We start from the raw sequence: 20,872 nt of genomic DNA, 5'->3' as shown, positions 1-20,872 counted from the left end.
GTGTGACCACCATTAGCATTGATCACTGCCACACATCTCCTGTACATTGAGTGGATCAGACGATTTGTGAAGGCCCTAGGGATCCTCCTGCACACATCCAGAGCAGCTGTGCGTAGTTCATCGGCAGTTGTAGGGACTGGGTGCACATTGTGCAGACGCCTTTGAACCTCATCCCACAAGTGTTCGATGGGGTTCAGATCAGGGCTGAGGGCTGGCCACGGTAGGACACGGATGTTGTGTTGTTGCAGAAAGGCCAGGGTAGCTCTGGCAACATGGGGACGAGCGTTGTCCTGCTGGAAAATGTGTTGTTGATGTTGTGCTAAAAATGGAACAACGTGGGGTCTGATCACTTGGTCGATATACCGCTGAGCAGTGACGCCGTGTCCCCGACCTTGACCAACATTCAGAAAGCACATGGGTCCAAGTCTCGCATTAAGTCAAATCCCTGCGCATATCATGACGCTAAGTCGTTTCTGTCAGCGAAACGATCACCTCGACGCCGCCAAATTCTGACTCTTCCGTCTGCATGGGAGACACAAAAGCGACTTTCAAGAGAGAAGATGACACGCCTCCACCACGATGACGCCAATTGCGATGACCCTGTGCCCACTGAAGTCGTGCTTGTCGTTGCCGTGGTTGGAGAACAGGACGGCGTGCTGGTCGGCGACATCTGAGGTTGTTGGAACAGAGACGTCGGATCACAGTGTCCCGGCTAATGTGTCGGTTATGTGTTCCTATGGTCTGTCGAGCACTTTCACTTGTAGTTAGGAACGGATGTCGCTGGTGTTGACAGGTAATCTGCCGATCTTGTCGAGGTGTGGTGACCCTAGGACGACCGCTCCGAGGAAGTTCATCTGTGGTCTGTGTAGCATTGTGTCGATGCAGGAGACGGTGAATTGTGGTTTTGTTAACGTTGAAATGACGGGCAACATCTTGGACAGACTCTCCAGCTTCCAAACGTCCGACAGCCTGGTTTCTCTGAATTTGAGTTAGGCGTGGCATTGTTGACCAAGGAGTGATAGGTCCAAGAATCGGCCACAATTTTATACCCACTACAGTTCGTGACAGATCGTGCATTTTCGAAATGGGTGCATGATACCCACATATTCATTGAAATGGTGCGTTTTGGCGATTCGTTTTTTATGTTGCGTTTTTATTCGGGGCTTCCAAAATGCAACCAGAAATATTTATAACACCGTCAGGCTTCACTACATGCTAAAACTCGTATCAATTTATTGTTCCGTGTTTGTTACCTATTTGTTTAAAACCACTTGCGTTTCTTTTGCGTGTTAGTATATATAAGAAAACTCTCGCTCTAACATATTTAAAAAGAAGCTAACGTATAAAGATCGGCATTAAATACTTACATAAATTGTTAATCCAAACTCAATGTAATAAATATACTGAACCGCAAAAGAAACGTCACCATGGATAGATATATGAGAATCCTTATTTGTCCAAACACTGTAAACATATTTTGAGACATATTAAAAAGATGAAACTTGGCAAAACTGATAATCAAGGTTGAAATTAAAGTGGCAAATGTTCTTAAAGTGAAACACAACACTAGTCTCTGAGAAAAAGGCATCACAAGTCAGTATCTCGTGTGTCCGCCATGTGCATTGATGACTGCCGTGCAACGTCAATACATGGAATGGATGAGGCAGTTGATGAAGGCCATAGGCACTTGAGCTCACACTCTGAGGAACGCCTGACGCAGTTCAGCTGCAGTTGTCGGCCTTGGTCGGACGTCATTCAGCCGTCTTTGAATCTCGTCCCACAGGTGCTCAGTGGGATTTAAATTGGGACTGGGGGCAGGCCACTGCATGGTTCTGATGCCATTCTGCTGGAGGAAGTCTTTTGTTGCTCTTACAGTGTGGGCACGGGCGTTATCATGCTGAAACTGGTTGCGGCGACGTGCCAAATGAGGTATGGCGTGTTGTCTCAAGACTTGATCAATGTACCGAGCTGCTGTGACACCATTGCCTCTCCCTGGACCGATGTTCTGGAAGACCACAGGGCCGACCCTCTGTGCAAGACCAATTCCACCCCACACCCTGATGCTCGGACCACCCCACGAGTCTCTTTCAACAACACAAGCATCCAAATAACGTTCCCCACGGCGTCGCCAGACTCTCTCTCTCTGCCATCTGCTTTTGAGATACAGTAACGGCTCTCGTCGGAGAAGAGGACTCTTCTCCACTGCTGGTGGCGCCAATGCTGGTTGCCCAGCTGAAGACGGTCCCGGCGATGACGCGGTGTCAGAATGGGTCCTCGGTGTGGCCTGTGACAGTGGAGGTGTCTGCCCATCAATTGTCGACGCACGGTGTCCGCACTAATGTGTCGCTGGTGTGTCCCAATGGTCTGTCGAGCAGTTTCCGCAGCAGTAACAAAGCGATCTTGAAGATGCTGTCGCACAATCTGACGATCCTGACATCGGGTGGTGACCCTTGGTCTTCCACTACGTGGTCGGTGATCTGTAGTGTTGGTGGTCTGGTACCGTTGCTGGAGCCTGTATATGGTCCTTACGTGGACTTGAAATGCATTGGCTACTTGCCGGGCGGTTTGTCCAGCTTGCAATCGTCCAAGGGCTTGGTGTCGCTTATTTCTTGTCAATCTTGGCATGTGGTAGCAATTCAATAACGAATGAATGTTATCCGATCTGGGTGGATATAGGGCAAGAAATGGGGGAACGCATTTCAATTTGCACGGAACTTACGTGCATCGGGTTACCTTGGCCGTTGCCGTGATGCGTTTTGGCGATCGGTTTTATTGTCATCTGCTTTGTTTTTTATCATCAAATTTCATTTTTCCGGACAAGGTAATTTTAGAAACTTTGACAAAAACTATCCAGATATTTGAATGACAACTTTTCATGCAATGTTACTCGGTGTGACGTTTCTTTTGTGGTTCAGTATAGCATTGGTCTTAATTGACCTAATAGGCACACACACACACACACACACACACACACGCGCACGCACGCACGCACGCACGCACGCACGCACGCACGCACACACAATCGTGACTTGAGCTGGCAAACCAGTAACTGACATTGTAAGCAACAATCCACGCCGTCAGGGAAAGGTGGCACGCAACCAAGTGATCCTATCTGACCACCTGGGTTCGAATCCCGGTTCACCCCAATTATGTTTCTAGGTTTGTCAGCACCATACCCGTGCTCGTGGGTTTCACCGAAGTGGTAAACGTCTTAGACCTGCATCACTTCGGCCTTTCCTCCCACATTAAGCTGACACGCCGTGATATGACTGGAATACTGTTAAAAGCGGCGTTAAACCCAACTCACTCACTCACTATCTGACCACCCCGTCCATTAGGTCGCGTCTTACGACATGCATAGGCGTTTTGGGGATCCCCACGGGGTTTGAATATTAAAATGGTCATACTATGTTGTTGGTATATATTTAGAAATCCTTCTATACATCTCTAGATGTGGTGGACATTGCATTCCTTCAAAGTGTTATTGTAATGAATTCTTATAATTTGTGTATACTATTTGTCATGAAATAAATAAGTATTTTATTGCCGTTTCAAGCAAGGGAAATGCGAAATCAAAACTGTCACTGTTATCTGAATATGTCTGAGAAATTCAGTATTGAAGTTATTTAAAAGCGAAAACAACCTTCGTCTTGTCGTGCACGTGTGACTGATATGGAACGCACGAGAATGGGATATGGGACACGTGTGACTGATATGTAACACACAAGAATGGGATATGGGATACGTGTGACTGATATGGAACACACAAGAATGGGATATAGGACACGTGTGACTGATATGGAACACACAAGAATGGGATATAGGACATATGTGACCGATATGGAACACACAAGAATGGGATAGGGGATACGTGTAACTGATATGGAACGCACAAGAATGGGATATAGGACACGTGTGACTGATATGGAACACACAATAATGGGATATAGGACACGTGTGACTGATATGGAACACACAAGAATGGGATATAGGACACGTGTGACTGATATGGAACACACAAGAGTGGGATTTAGGACATGTGTGACTGATATGGAACGCACAAGAATGGGATATAGGACACGTGTGACTGATATTGAACACACAAGAATGGGATTTATAATACAAAACTGGCTCCCACAGGAGATATCGCTTGGGTGAGATCAAGCGATATCTACATTGTAGATATCGCTGTAATGAAATTGCATCACAATGCTTTCCAGACCATTGTGACGTCATTGTTACTATTACGTCACAATCAAAAGACATCAGTAGTGACTCTGCTACTGAAGCTGTAAGCAGGGGCGCGTTGCAAGCCACGAATCGCTTAGAGAAAGCAAATTCATCGCTCAACCCGGGGTCTGCAACAGTTCGAAGCGCTTGCGCACTCTTCCAAAATGGCGGTACAACTATACCGCTTGGTTGCCTTGACGTTTGTGTGTTTGTTGTTTAACGCCGCACTCAGCAATCTTCCAGCTATATGACGGCGGTTTGTAAATAATCGAGTATGGACCAGACAATCCAGTGGTTGACATCATGAGCATCTATCCACGTAATTGGGATACGATGACATGCATCAACCATGTCAGCGAGCCTGACCATCTGCGTAAAGAAGAACGTAATAGAAGAGGCTCGATGACGAGCTGATGAAATTTATGACTACTTTGAAGATGTGGAGCAGACTGAGGATGATGGGGTGTTAGCTACCTTTGCTCATTTTCTAGTTGATCCAGTCAAGAATTCCTTGTTCCGCTGTCAAAGTAAGCCGCCATTTTGGTTTGAGAACGAAGCGACCTCAGTCAGCGATTGTTTCGCTTGCAAGCGGCTGAAAGTTAGCGCACTGTTGTAAGGCGAACTGCTGTACATCGCTTACAAGCGATTGGCGCTTTGCAACGCGCCCCAGTTCTTTTTACACTTAAGACACTGCTTATTACTGTTTACAAACTGAAAAAAGGAAGAATGATGTTGGATGATAACTAAAATCTCACTCGAGTGTCTTTTGATATCAAATATATCAACACTCGTTGATAAGACACTCGGTGAGATTCTCTATATGGAACTCACAATAGTGGGATGTACGACATGCGAAGTTGTTCTGTAACACACTGGTACGCGATCCTACGATCTACAGTCATCATTGTCCGTAGAGCTGAATACGTACGTCATGATATCACTGGAAGATTGGAGAATGCGCCCTTAAACCCTATGGGATTCCGGGTAAGACTATAATACTTGGTTGATTGTATGTAATCGTATCCCAATTGCGTGGATCGATGCTTATGATATAAATCACTGGATTGTCTGGCCCAGACTTAATTACTTACAGACTGCCGTCATATAGCTGTATTATTGCTAAGTGCGGCGTGAAACGACAAAACAGACCCCCCCCCCACACACACACACCCCCCCCCCCCCACCCCCCCCCCCACACCCCACCCCTCACCCCCCTCCTCACTCCATGAAGCAAAACTTGGACGGAGTCCTGACTGAGACACTACCTTCAAATATGGTAGATTTTACGGACGCTTCCAAATATGATTATTGAACATATAAATATGTTTCATTAGATAATGATATATTTAGTTTCCAATGAGGAGTTTATTGACTTAAATGTCCGAGACGTTTTATTCAGATTGATGCTTGTAATTCTAATTTTTTTTGCGTGCAAACGTGTACATTAATAATTGTGCGTTCGTCTTTCAAGAAAACTAATTATGCATTAAGAGCATATTATTGCTCAAAACACATTTGGCGCTCATGTGTGTATTGAATGTGAAATTGTGGATAAAAGACGTAAGTTGGAAAGGTAACATTTAACTAAGAGTGTTGAATACGAAATACAGCTGTCAAGTTTATGCTCTATCTTACACGCAAATGTACTTCGGCTACTTCCGTACATTTCCGTCGAACTACTTCCGTCAGGTGCGCGATGAAGCGGAACAATATATCATGGAGTCTAGCATGACTGTGTTTTGGTGTGTGGTGTGATTTTGTCGACCAGGGCTGTGTCCCTTACGTCCAGGTAACGTGATCTAAACATAAACAGAACATTCGATGAATAACAACTTCAATATGTCGAGAATTCCGACATATTCGGAGGTCACGGAGAAAAAAAATCCACTTGTCGCTGACGTATTTTGTTCTCGATTCCGACATAAACAAAGCCAAACTATAGACTGCGACCGACATGCTTGAGAGACTCACGGCTGACAATAGACTGGTGTTTTGTCTGGTAACACCCACACCCGTCGAAATGTTGTCTGTTTACTTCGTGACTCAGTCAGATATGACTGGGACACGAGTATTAATGCCGTGTTTATTTTTATCCAGGCATTTAAATAAAATCAATTCTAGAATGCCATCTGCATTTGAAAGAGATTTTCATAAATCGGAATGCAGAAATGGAAAAATCTCCAAGTACCCCTGTCTGTCTGGGCCTAGTCCTATTTGTTGTGTATGTGTTTATTTTTGTATGCATTCCAAATTGGTTTAGTCACCAAATGTCTGAGTGTGGTTCTGAGAAAATATGTCAGAAAGTGGACAGATTTACTTCAATAAGCCAATGGTCCATATGTTGTAATGGTTTGGTACAGTGTCCTCAGTCTATATTGTATATATGGTGTATGTTTTAAGGCCAGATGTGGTACCAGATGGCACAAAAAGGCATCACTAAACCGGGTTAGAACTAAACAGGAGCCCGCCAGCCCTGGGCTAGTACAAATTCCTGCGGGCTTGTACAAATTTCTCCATTGTTTTAACATTACACAGACATCTGATCTTCACCCGGGCTACTAAAGCTTTTGAGTTTAGTTCTAACCCTGCTTAACTTCTGGAAATCACCATGAACATGATAAATGTCAGGTGTTAATCAACTGATTTTATCTCATGCTTACACGAGGATTGATGAATTGCACCTTATGCTCGACTGAAACGTGACATACCGCTACATCAATATCTGATCATGTTTATACAAAAGCACAACAACAAACTGAGTTGTTGTATTTGTGAGTGATTTGTTATATTTTAGATCAAAGTCAGAGTTACCAGTGGCGATTGTATCGCCTTTCTTTGCCATATTATTATTAGTACAATGTTGTTAAAACAATGTTTATTATTTGTAGTTAACATGTTTGATGGGTAAAGTTCAATTTGCTTAATGATTGACCCAGACAGAAGGGATGCTGGCCTTCTATATTCCAATCCCATTTGAATTTTAGAAGCTTTGGCTTAGTGAGATAGCTTTAGTGTATACTGCCGGTACAGCAATACATAATACCTGTGTTATCTTATCAGTATTAATCAGAAGATGGCTTCCAAAATATCTCACCTTTATTTTTATTATCAGAACAGTAGCCTTAGTGTTGTCTGAGAATGATTAAAGGTTTCTATTTTAATTGGGTTTTTACATTTTACATTAGGTAACCAATATTTTTTCACTCATCTATTCATCATTCTATTGGGTTTTTCCCAAAATGAGTTTACATTTTCAGATTTAAAATAAAATAATGTTTTAGATGTATATAAGGGTTCTAACTATAGTCTTGACCCGGAAAGTAAATTAGCTTGTTATTGTGTTTTGGAAATTAGCCCCATTATACGCATGCTGAAAAAGCTTCATTGGGTATTTACACATGCTGTTTTTATACATTTCAGTTTTTCATTTTATGCATGCATTTCTGTAAGCAAGTTAAATGAAAGTAATTGGGTTTTGAATATTTGTTTTGGGTGTTGTACGCAAATACGTAGCATATCTGTAGCTTTGCAAACGGGAGGACCTTTCAACGAAATATTTGTTTTCTTTGTGGGTTTGCATTTGTACTGATCAAAATTTCTGAATCGAATGGTAAAAGAATGAAGCCAAATCATTTTAGAAAGCTGACGGCTGATTGGCTTAGAACCCACGTAGACTTAGATTGGGCAATCAAGTTCACCTGACATGACCTTCTATGGAGGTGTCCTCAGATCTTAATTTTGAGAGGTATCATATCGGAATAGCTGATTTCATTTTAATGAGATTGAATTTCACATATGGCTCTAACCACGGCATCTAGATATAGACAGGATACAAGCAGATCTTGGCACAGGTTTCTCTTTAAGTCACATGACTTCAAACCCAAATTCCCTTTCGGAAGACCTCATCAACAATCCTGGCCACAATATTTCCTGGCAACACAGCAAAATTCTCAATACCCAACATCAATGACTGGAAAATAAGGTAACTAGCCAGCCATTAACAGACCAAGGCATCATCCTACCCATCATCATGTACTGTACTGTGCTATAACAAATCATACCGGCAAATGGTCATCTTGATTATCTTGTGATATTGTTAAACCAGCCATCTCTTTCTTATCTTGACCGCCTCCGTGGTCTAGTGGTAGAGCGTTGCCCGGAGAGCGGAAGGTCCGGGGTTTGATCCCCTGCCGTGTCATACCAAAAGACGTTAAAAGATGGTACTTGCTGTTACCCTGGCTGGCACTCGGCATTAAGGTGCAAAAACAAGAACTGGTCGGCTCGGAATCAGTATACTGTGTCTGAATGGGGTATTCATATTAAACTGTGGCATGGTACCTCATTGGGATAGCACTATAAAATCAGCATTAAACCGGACTAGTAGAAGTACACGCAGCCACACACACACATGCACATCACTATATAAGTGCAATAATCTTGGAGGTGATGTTAAACCCCATTTCACTTCACCTCACCTCTTTGTTATCTCATTTCGCCCCTTCACTATGCTTTCACTTTGCTTAATTGGCATCTCTTCAGTTAATCCCATTGGCTTCATAATCATTAGGGCTGCAACGAATACAGTGAGGCAAATACGATTCATATCACGATTATAGGGTAACGAATACGAATATTAATTTACAATTACAATAACAAGTCAGCAGTTTATGTATTATTTATTATATTCAGTGAAACAGTAACATCATAAACTATTTGACATGGTTTGTTAATTATTAATAAATTATACATTTATATGCTGCACTTATCCAGGTACTAGTATCTGCTCAATTGCGACAATGACCAGTGACAACAATACTGTCAAATTAAATATTATTAGAGTGTTGTCATTGACAGAAATCTATGCATTTTATATGTTGTTATGGATATTTTTAGGTACAGGATATGTAAATATACAAGATAGCATATTCATAAATTATCGATTCTAGTGGCCATGAATAACCAATTCACTTTATAAATGGTTACGGTTCGATTCACCGAATACATAACAGCCCTAATAATCATATTGTTAACTTTGTATATTTCTGTGTGAAAATATCAGCATGTATATTAGCTCAGTTTGATTACTCAGTACTCAAGTGATGAAGGGGCAAGAAGTAGCTGAAACGTCATTACAAACAATAAAGAGTGTCATGTCTTTATGATAAATATCTACTAAATACCCCCTATTTTCTTTGGGGGGTGGTGGTTTACAAGTCCCATAGACAAAAGATCCCTGAAATTAGGAAGAAACTGCATTTTTTTGTCTGACTCTGTTTTACAATTAGGTGAAATGAAACACTGTTATTCTCACAAAAAACTAGTCAAATCAAAGTTTTGGTATTGTTTTGCAGTCGAACTTCTGGGCGTCGACACATATCTTCCAAATCTGTTTATGTTTTTAATCAAGGTGTTTAAGTGACATGATGCACTTCGCGAGGTAAAACCTGTTTTATTACAATAAAGATCTTGAATATCGATGAGATGGTCTTGATTGGGTGCCGCCAATTTATTTGAAGAAAATGCAAGTGATATGAGAGGTTAAATCTGATTGGTCTGTAGGGGGGACATGGAACATACATAACTCGCAATTGCCACTGGTGGGGCTATAATTGAGCCCAGAAATTCCAGCCTAGTTCGGCAAGGGTCGAAACTGTACTTGTAAAGTCAGTTAAATCCTTTGCCTTGGGAAGATGCCTACATTGAATTTTAGGTTGGTTATTTTTGTAAACCAGCTAATAAAAATAAGAGGCCCTGTGTACATTACAAGTACTTTGTGGATTGAAACTCGACCAAGGAGACTCCTATTGTTTAATTTTTCTTTGGTCAACATGCACAATGCCCTATACCGCTGACAGTCTGAAGCACAGTTTTTTACTGTCAGAGTAAGGAAATTAAGAATTAAAGTAAATGAACTTAGGAATGAGAATAAAGGGATCTTTGTAATAGCCCTTTAACATGAACGGTTTATGATTAAGAAAACCTTGAGGACCCCAACACTAACACTGTTTACTATGTTCCATCTCTGTTGTTCCACAGACTGCATGCACGGGACTCAGGAGGATGGGGAGCGCATCTTCCAAGTTCCGCAAGCATCTCCAGAATGGGGACGAGGTGATGGCCTTGCAGCTGTATGGGAACAACAGTGACCTGCGCAAGGCTCTCGACCCCAACTGTTCCTATGGAGACTCCCACCAGCATGAGACTCCATTGCACTACGCTGCCCGGCATGGCATGAAGGGATTACTAAGGTAACCCCTATATACAGCTTTTTTTTAATGAAAGAAAACGAGTGAAGATCCGGCTTAGAATTGTTCTTCAGCAATCCATGATTGTCGTAAGAGGCGGCTAACGGAATCAGGTGGTCAGGCTTACTGATCAGGTTTATGCATGTCATCATATCCCAATTGCGTAGATAGATGCTCATAATGTCAATCACTGGATTGTCTGACTCGATTCTTAACAGACCGTTGTCATTTAGTGCAGCATTATACAAACAAATGAAAGAAAATATGGTAATGCATTTGATGATTCAGATCTGATGAATCCTCTTGAGTGATGTGTGCCATTGATTGAGGTTATTGATCCCATTATGTTAATTTTACTTCATTAGGGACCTATTATTTATGGTAGACCCATAGAATATAGGTGACAGGCAAACTATGCTGGTCAGAATAGGTGATTAAATGAATCAGGTGGCCAGGCTCAATGACTATCTTGATTGCATATTTTTGTATCCCAATTGCATGGATCGATGTCAATAACTGGATTGTCTGATCCAGACTTGATTATTTACAGACTTTCATCATATGGCTGGAATATTGCTGAGTGTGGCATTAAACAACAAGCCATTGTAGGGGGGGGGGGTTTGAGGGGGGGGGGGGGGGGGGGGTCACTTAGGAGGAATTTGTCTAAATAATATGACCACTGCAGATCTGGAGAGGATGAGGGGTGTGATTGGTGTTGCTGTCACGCATCCCCTCGCCTTACATGTCAATCAGGTGTTTTTTTCACATTGTAACTTGGGTAGTGTGCATCACTCCTTGTCCAAATTCCTGGATCTCCCTCAAATATGCCCTCCCCTCTCACCCCATAGTGTGAGACCCCATGGTGACCTGGGCTGGAAGTGCCCCAACACCCCATTGCATCCAGGGAATTCAGGGGTCTGTTCTACAAAGCAGTTGTAGCGCTAAGGTGAACATAACTCCCTCACTTTAACAAAGACTTACAACTGTAGAACTATAAGCGCTTCGATCACTTTGAGGAACAGCACCATGTTACCTATGCTGTAGGGATGTCACGATAATACAGAGGCCATTATACAATACAAATCTCGATACTGTTTATGCAACATTTTGTGAGGAAAACCCAGTAAGAAGGACAACTGACTAATACCTATCTACATGACAATGGGTTAGGTCAGCTAATCTGAATGAGAAATGATAAGAAACAAACACGTTTACATACTGTATTATGACAGACAGCAAGGAAAAGCTAGTCAATCAGCCGGTTGCATATCCAAAAGACAACCAAGGAATGAGGAATTAAAAAGTATAGTTTGTATTTGCTTATTGATATCGATGCCAGATCAACATGGACAATCGACAGGGTTAACATGGTTAAATGTGAATCGGTGCAAAATTAAGTGTATCAGGTTTTGTATCGTGCACCAGTGAATCTCGACATCACTACTATGCTGGTTGTAAGGGGGAACTTTGTTGAAGGGGTGGCTCAGGCTCTGTGTCTTGGTTGATGGCATGTTGATCACTGGATTGTCTGGTCCAGACTCGACTATTTACAGGCTGTTGTCATATAGCTGGAATATTGATGAGTGTGGCGTTAAACCATAAGCACTCATACATCCCATAGTTTGAGAAATGGTCCACACTATTGTGATATACTTACCTACAATCAGCCAGGCCAACATGGTCAAAAAAGTTCATCCAATTCCCATGTAAGCAGTGGTAATTTGTTAGTCAGCACCATGCTCATGCTCACTGATGATAAGTTGATATGCCATGTTATACCTGCATAATATTTTACCCATCTCACTGTTTTAATTGTTTTTGATGGTAGCTATTGGGTACAATGAAGGCACTATGTAACAAACCACAGGGACAAATTAATTGCTTGTTGTGCAAGATGCGTTCAGTTAAGATGTTGTACTGGTGCAGTAAGCGAATTCCGCTTTGGCTATGTGTTATTTTAGATATTCCCAACTCGATGACTATCTTTAAGGAAAGGATGGATGATTATAGGAGATTTGTTGTTTAAAGTGCTTTTTTCTTATCTTTTGGCTTTCTGAACAATAAATGGAAAAGACGTCTAATTCTTTAGATAATATTATTGGTAAATTGAAGATGCTAAACATGCTAAATGAGTCATAGTAAGATGATATACTGTACTTCCTCTAATAGATGCTGATCCCCGTGAAGATTCCGGGGTAGAATAGGTCTTCAGACACCCATGCCTGTCGTAAAAGGCAACTAGCGGGATCAGGTGGTCAGGCTCGCTGACTTGGTTGATGCATGTCATCGATCCCAATTGCGCGGATCGATGCTCATGATGTCAATCACTGGATTGTCTGGTCCAGACTTGATTATTTACAGACCGCCATCATATAGCTGGAATATTGCTGAGTGCGGCGTTAAACAACAAACAAACAAAACAAACAAACAAACTAATAGATGCTGAGCCTCAAATGCATACCGGCCTCAATTTGACCGGTCCAAAAATTAGAGGCCGGCCCTCTTCGAGAAGCTGGGTCTCTGATACTGTGATATGCTGGTGGTTAATAATGACCATTTCCTGCAAATGTACCCTTTGTATGACTAGAATTTGGGATTTGGTAAGGTAGTGAGTTGCCACTGTGCCAGCATTAAACAGTATAGATGCAGGGCCTCTAATATACACCTGCCTCAGATAGATGCCAGGTCAACAGCTTGCACGAAATTAGTAGATGCCCAGGTGTCTAATAGAGGAAATACGGTAAACCAAAATATGTTGCTTTCAGAATATTTTTGGAACGAGGCGGAAATCCCAATAAGACCAATGGCAAGAAGGAGACCTCCCTCCACTGTGTGTGCATGGAGAAGAGCACCCAGTTCTATGTGCGACAGCGGAGAGCAGACAGTCTGCTACTTATTCTTAAGTGGCGAGGGGCGACCCTACAGGAAGGAGAGATGGAGAAAGCTGACCTTGCCGCCCAAGATGAGGTGGGGTGTTTTGTGCTGTATCTGTTAATAGGGTGGAACCTTTTGTGTTAACCATCCGAAAATTATCTTTCAGCATCTTTCTCACCTCATTTTAGAAGGTAGTTTACTAGACAGTCTTCATGAATATGCACATAACTTCTCTCAAAATGCACATCCTCTCACTGCAAACCATTGGGCCAATGAAGCTGAATCTTCACATGCTTGTACCCCAGAGGCAGAAAATCTTTGAAAATCAATGTGACTCCAACTTTCGTTAAGTGTCTGTCTTTGTTGACGTTTTAAGCTGTTGACTAAATGATGAGCAACTATGTTACTATATAAGCTACTACGTCACTGAAAACATGATATAAATGTATTAATTCCTGTATTTCCAGAAGAAGAACACGTCCCTTCACTATGCTGCAGCATCTGGTCTCAAGAAATGTGTAGAGGTAAGACCAAGATGACTACCTCAAGTACTTCAGTGTGTTTGCAGTAATAAGCAATCCTATGGGCAATCAGTCAAAAGCGCCAAGCTAGCAAGCGCCAGGTGCTGAGATCGTATCCCGCTTGTGACTGGGTTGTTATTCAGCCTTGGGACCAACAATGTCTACAGGTCTTTACAGTGTTGTCACTGCCCCTAGTGTACAGTACATACACCCTGTACACACAAAAGAACCCACTTGTCCGATGGTAGATGACCAGATGGTGAAAACCATGAATACGTACATACACCCGAAACACAAGTGTAAACACATGTGGTGTCACCCTGGGCAAGTGACTTAGTTCACTCTGTTCACCCAGCAGGGAATGGGTACCCGATACGTGAGGTGGATGTAAAAACCTTCTAGCGCCCCTAGGCAGGTTGGGTTATATACTCCCCAGGGAGTTGAGAATGATAAGTGAAATGCAAACGAATCGACTGGTCAGGGAACAAATAAAACCATATTTTAGCAGATAGTAGTACCTGGTTACCTGAGGTATATAAATGTGTAGTTTAATTAATATTACATTAGATGTTTTACTGTGATACAATACCTCTCTGTGCGAAGATCTAAGGACACCTCCATAGAAGGACCCGTCCGGTGAACCCTAAGCAAACTCTGACCACACAATCTAATATATGATAAGGTTGCGTGGGTTCTTGAGCCAATCAGGTGTTACTTTCCTTAAAGAATTTAGCTTCATTTCTTTACCATTTCTATCTTAGCAAAAAAAACTGCCACAGAACATGTAGAACACCAATATTCCCTCCATAGATTAGCCTTTTGAGTGCAGATACTGAGACATTCTACAACAGGAAACAACAGGATGGATAAAATACCTACAACATAGTGGCGTGGCAATACTTTTTTGGCATTTGGATCTTCCTTATAATACTTGTTTTCAAGATAAAGAAAACAGATATGCTTGTCTGAATGCTTCACTCACACCAAGAATTCCAAAGCTTCAATGCTGATTGGCTGATTAGACGCAATGTCCTCTGATCTCGTGTTTATCATTATTATTTAAAAAAAATATGTTTGAGAGTAAAGTTATTTATTCAACAGTGGCTGGTTCATCATGGTGCTCCTCTGTTCGTTGAAAATGATGACAATTTGACCCCATGTGACTTGGCAGAGAAAAACGGACACTCAGACATTGCTCTCTATCTGGAATCAAAGATGGTATTTTCGGTGAGTAGTTCAGTAGTAATTCTGGTAGTTAAGACAAATGTTAACATGGTTAATATGTGGGCATTACTGGATCCAGAAGGTGTGCAGGGGTGGGCATTCCTGGATCTGGAAAGGGTGGAAGTGTGGGCTTTCCTGGATCTGGAAGGGGTGGGAATTCCTGGAAAAAGAAGAGGTGCAGGGGTGGCCATTTATGGATCTGGAAAGGGTGGAAGTGTGGGCTTTCCTGGATCTGGAAGGGGTTGGAATTCCTGGAAAAAGAAGAGGTGCAGGGGTGGCCATTTATGGATCTGGAAAGGGTGGAAGTGTGGGCTTTCCTGGATCTGGAAGGGGTGGGAAATCCTTGATCCAGGAGAGGTGCAGGGGTGGCCATTTATGGATCTGGAAAGGGTGGAAATGTTGGCTTTCCTGGATCGGGAAGGGGTTGGAATTCCTGGAAAAAGAAGAGGTGCAGGGCTGGCCATTTATGGATCTGGAAAGGGTGGAAGTGTGGGCTTTCCTGGATCTAGAAGGGGTGGGAAATCCTTGATCCAGGAGAGGTGCAGGGCTGGCCATTTATGGATCTGGAAAGGGTGGAAGTGTGGGCTTTCCTGGATCTGGAAGGGGTGGGAATTCCTGGATCCAGAAGAGGTTCAGGGGTGGCCATATATGGATCTGGAAAGGGTGGAAGGGTAGGCATTCCTGGATCTAGAAGAGGTGCAGGGGTGGCCATTTATGGATCTGGAAAGGGTGGAAATGTTGGCTTTCCTGGATCTGGAAGGGGTAGGCATTCCTGGATCCAAAAGGGGTGAGGGGTGGGGATTCCAAGATCCAGAAGTGTTGCAGGGTTGGGCATTTCTGGCTGCTGTGTTAATATCCTCCCTTTGTTGTCAGACTGATGGTGTGCCTGAAGAGGAAGAAGATGATTTCACCTTGTCACCAATTGAGGTAATGGCGTACATGATCCATCTTTGAATTGTGGGTATTCAGTTCAGTAAGATAAGCAGTTGTAATATAGAGAGTTTACTCTCTTCTTTATCATTGAGATTGACAGTACCCTCTCAACATCTACTTCGTTGGATCATAGGTTTTCGGATGTCATACGTTTTCGGACAGCCATGTTTATCATGATTACTCACACTATAACAGGGGGTGTAGCATCACACAGATATTGTAAATACTCAGATGATGGCTTGTTTTTAAGAGAAAGTTGTCTTTTATTAGTTAATGAGATGTTTTCCATTTGTTCATGTGATTAGAGAGAAAACTACGAATGTTTCTTATGTGTCCGAAAACCCATAACATGGGGATACTTAGAGGCAAAAGTTATTGTGACATGGAATGTTTTCATTGGTAACCTTGTGAATGAATTTTTGTATTTAAACCAGAGAAAGAGTGTGTTAAAATGGTTGAAGAAATGCAACAGACAGTCTGAATTGCATGAAATTGGCAAGAAGCGTGACATATTCAAGGCAGTAAAAGTTTAACACTGATTCTGTTTGTTGTTTGTGTTTCACAATAAATCTTGCCTTGAGTATATATCCCCAGGTTTATTTTGTGACTCATTCATGCGTTACTTTTCCATGTTCTTGTCTAGTTACACATGGGAAGTACATTTATCATTGACTTCACATAACACAAATAATAGTCACAACATGACCATTCATCAACTAACAGTACCACTGACTTGCAGTTTAAGTATACCGGTATGTGAGTAGCAGGAATTTTTTTCCGAAAGAAATGCGACATGTTGCGTTTGTTCTGATTGCTACCAGTTACTTGGAAGCATTCTGTTTATGTTCTGTGTATTGCAGGAGTACTCCGGTCTGCGGGCTCAGGACTTGCAGGAAGCTAAGGATCAGTTGCTGGTGGAGACGGCTGACATGTTGAGTGTGCCGCTCTTCACAGCAGAGGCCCTGCTCAGGAACCATGGTAGGATGATGTTCTTACTTAATTAGGGTCGGTACGGGTGGCTCAGTTGTCTAAGGTGCCACAATTCACTGTGCAGAGTTACATTGCTCAGGTAGGCGTTGGTTTGAATCCCAGATTTGGTCTGAATCGGACAAGTTCCACAAAATAATCCTGTTGGTTAAAGCGCCGCGATTCGCTGTGCGGAGTTGCCTCTGTTAGGCATAACAGAAACGTAAGATCCTGTATTTGAATCCTGTGTTGCCCTGATTATGTTTAGGACCCGTGAAGATCCGGGGTAGATCCAGTTAGAATAGGTGTTCAGCAATCCTATCTTGCCTTAAAAGGCGACTGTGCTTGTTGTCAGGTGGTCGGGCTTGCTGACTTGGTTGATGCATGTCATCGTCGATGCTCATCATGTCAATCTCTGGATTGTCTAGTTCAGACTCGATATTTACAGATCGCTGTCATATAGCTGGAACATAACTGAGTGCTGTGTTAAACAACAAACAAACAAATAATTATGGTTAGGCTTGTCAACACCAAGGTAGTAAATCTAAGACCTTCATCACTGCATTATATAACTGAAATACCTGAAATACTATCAAAACTTACTAACTTATATTGAATTGATGCATTTTTTATGAAGCTGTCGGCAGTATTCAACCTTTGTAAAGACTGCCTGTGAATAATTGATCCATGTAGTTGAGGTTGACATTGTCATGTTGACATGCAATTAGCAAGGTCACACATACTCATTTAAGTCTTCTCTAATGAACCACCTCCGTGGTCCAGTGGTAGAGTGTTCGCCTAGAGAGCGGAAGGTCCGGGGTTCGATCCCTGCCCGCTTCATACCAAAATGTGGTAAAAGATGGTACTTGTTGTTACCATAATACCCGTCATTACGGGGCTTAAACAAGGCCTGGTCGGCTCGGAGTCAGTATACTGTGTCTGAGTTGGGTATTCATGTTAAACTGCGGCATGGTATCTCAGTGTGCTAGCACTATAAAATTGGCATCAGTCCAGTCTAGTACAAGCAGCTACACAGCACATGTGCATGCACGTCGCTATATAAGTGCGTTAAACCCTATTTCTCCTCACTCTTCTTGTATGACTGGCACCGGGTACTGGGATGACCTATTCTTCCCAAGAATCCATTATTGTGTCGTTTGATATTCAGTAAGTTTGGAGAATTGTAACTCTTTGAATTATTAATTTATTCTTATGAATACATAGGAAATAATCCTTTGAGAATTCTAGGTTGTCCCCAGCAACCTATGCTGGTTGTAAGTGGCGACTTATTGGAATGAATGCCCAGGCTTAGTGACTTGGTTGATTGCGTGTCATCCATCATACCCCGACAGCATGGATCATTCTTCACTATAAGAATCACCAGCTTGTGTATTTACAGGCCCCCATGTATAGTGTAATAACTTCATTACATTCTACAAAAGCCATTTTCTGACACATTTGAGTTAGTCTGAATTCCTCTTCTTAGAATGGTCACGGGAAGCGTTGCTTGAATCATGGATGACCGATGCTTTCGCTTGCTGTGAGCGATGCGGAGTTACCCCCCCTGCCACACTGTTCAGTGAGAAGCCCCAAGTTCAGGAACATCTAGCAAGTCCTCTGCCAAGTCCCAGCAAGTCGGAGCCAGCCAGTCCTGATACTGAGGCATGTTGACATGACAACAAATGATGCCTCAATCAAATTTAGAAACATGACTTGGCTAATAATAAAGTAGACCTAGAAGGCCTTTGGGTATTGAAATGATCTGAGGGCTACGGTTATTGTACAGTGATCGTAAGGATTCAGACAATGTTAAGATATCGTTATAATGTCATGAACCTCAAGATAGCTCCATATCTTTCGTAAGCCATAGAACGCTATCTTAGCATCAAATGATGAATCATTTTAAGCATATTAATTTGCCCCATGTCTTTTGTTATTTTGTCTTCAAACCAATGCTTTATATTTATTTATTTTTAAATCTCAAATCCCGGATTTTGGGGTTACCTCCCTTTGAGAAAATAATTTCTACTTCTGTACACCCCACGAAACAAGGGTGAACTAGAGCAATGGCTGGTTCGATAAGTGTGCTGGTCCACTGGACAAATACCAACTTTAATCAGAAGTAATTCTAAGATTCAGGTGGTTTGACTGGTGAGAATTTTACTCCAATCTAAAGATTTTTTGTCATATTTATTTGTCCTCAGTATTTATGCAGAAAATATTTGGATATCATTTCTAATAGCAACTGTTGTTAAAGGGGCAACTGTGGTAGGAACTTCCACACTCTAGTGGGTTGAGCTTAAACGAGGGATTTGACAGGTCAATATGACGTCATGATAACACAAGAATTTCATTGGTTAAACACCCACCCACGTGGGCCGTTTGACAACAAGGACGGAAGTTTTAATGGTAATAAATATCCATCAAACGATTCCAAGACTTTTCAACAGACAAGTAGTTCTTTGGTTTCATGTTGTCTTCACATCTTCATTAAATGATACCGTGGAATGTCCAAGATTTCTCCAACACAGTCCAAGACACAAATTATAGTTCTGAGCTTTTCTCTGGACGAGAACGAAATACATTTGTCGTGATGAATAAGAGCAGTGTAATTAAACAAAAAAAAACAATATGTGTCACAGCAGAAATCGTTAACCTGTGGTATACGGTATTTTACCGTATATCTGCAGTTTAAGAATAGCATTTCTCACAATATATACAGCGTCTGTGGTATCCAGGGTTTGTCATTCAAGTTGGTTTGTCATTCAAGTTGATACGAAGTTTGACGTGAATGGTGATCTTGTTTGCGTACTGTTTTCAAAAAGCTTCTCCTGACACTCGGTTGTGTTTACATTTTCAGTCATTGTTCGAAAACGGAAGCACTGCCTCCTTGTGGGCTATTTATAGTCAGGGTGGGGTTTTTAGTGGCTTTCTTTGTTATCATTTACTGATTTAGGCACTTTTTGTTTTTACTTGATCTGAATGAATGGACAAAAACTGCAATGTGAAGGTGTCCAGTAATAATCATGTTGATCAGTTCTCTCTGTGATTCGTCTGAAGCACTACTTGGCTACATGTTTAGGACAGATTTGCCGATCTTGCAGGACTGGGAAAATGATTTTAGATTCTTTTATTTGGGCTTCTCCACCAACAGTTAGTCACAGCTTTACACCTTTGATCTACCTATAACACAAAATTAACAAACGGTTACCATGGTTACAGTTATGATGTTAATACCCAAGTCATATAATGTCATTGACACAAATACAGACTGAAATATTAATATGACTGTTGTGATTGTTCTTGCAGTGTGAAATTTGTGCCTGTACTTTTCCCATTTCTGATGAACCAGTCCACATGACGTGTGACCACGACTTTTGCCGAGAATGCTGGGAAAGGTTGGTAGTTCCTGAATATTTCCGGTTCACAATAAACAAAAATGTTCCGTACATAAATGAGAGCTGTCATCTCCCATGATGTAATCATGATTTCAGATTTTCATGTTCTTAATTGTAAACATGTTTTGCTGGATAGCATCTGCCCGGAGAGCAGAAAGTCGGTGGTTCGATTCCTGGGCCGTATCATACCAAATGACAGTAAAAGATGGTACTTCTTGTTTCTCTGCCTGGCTCTCAGAATTAAGGGAACTAAGGGGTTAAAACAAGCGCTGACTGACTCGGAGATGGTATTTTGTGTCTGAGTGTGGTATCCATGTTAAACTCTGGCATGGTACCTCAGTGGGCTGGCACAAGAAGTCTGGACTAATACCAGCAGCCACACAAACAAGTGCTTGCATTTCTCTTTATAAGCGAACTAATCTCATCCAATTTAAACTAATTTCTTTTGCATTATAATGATGAAATCATGAAAAGTCATAAT

The 20,872-nt window shown here is 41.9% G+C and overlaps 1 protein-coding gene across 4 annotated transcripts in view; it reads left to right on the top strand.

The window, feature by feature from the left end:
* Positions 1-5,905: 5,905 nt before the first annotated feature.
* The window catches only part of LOC124151641 (ankyrin repeat and IBR domain-containing protein 1-like), a 36,237-nt gene continuing 21,270 nt past the window's right edge, over positions 5,906-20,872 (top strand). For all 4 annotated transcript variants that reach the window (XM_046524236.2, XM_046524223.2, XM_046524231.2 and 1 more), the window contains exons 1-9: positions 5,906-6,019; positions 10,267-10,478; positions 13,241-13,442; positions 13,817-13,873; positions 14,972-15,097; positions 15,968-16,021; positions 16,888-17,005; positions 18,480-18,655; positions 20,303-20,391. In XM_046524236.2, the coding sequence (XP_046380192.1) occupies positions 10,291-10,478; positions 13,241-13,442; positions 13,817-13,873; positions 14,972-15,097; positions 15,968-16,021; positions 16,888-17,005; positions 18,480-18,655; positions 20,303-20,391 (1,010 nt within the window). In that variant the 5' untranslated portion in view covers positions 5,906-6,019; positions 10,267-10,290. The remainder of the gene's footprint in view (positions 6,020-10,266; positions 10,479-13,240; positions 13,443-13,816; positions 13,874-14,971; positions 15,098-15,967; positions 16,022-16,887; positions 17,006-18,479; positions 18,656-20,302; positions 20,392-20,872) is intronic.

This window comes from Haliotis rufescens, unplaced genomic scaffold (assembly GCF_023055435.1).
Source record: "Haliotis rufescens isolate VD_foot unplaced genomic scaffold, xgHalRufe1.0.p SCAF_4, whole genome shotgun sequence".
NCBI classification, from domain to species: domain Eukaryota; kingdom Metazoa; phylum Mollusca; class Gastropoda; order Lepetellida; family Haliotidae; genus Haliotis; species Haliotis rufescens.
The sequence above is the reverse complement of the archived record's forward strand: the minus strand, read 5'-3'. Positions and strand labels throughout refer to the sequence as shown.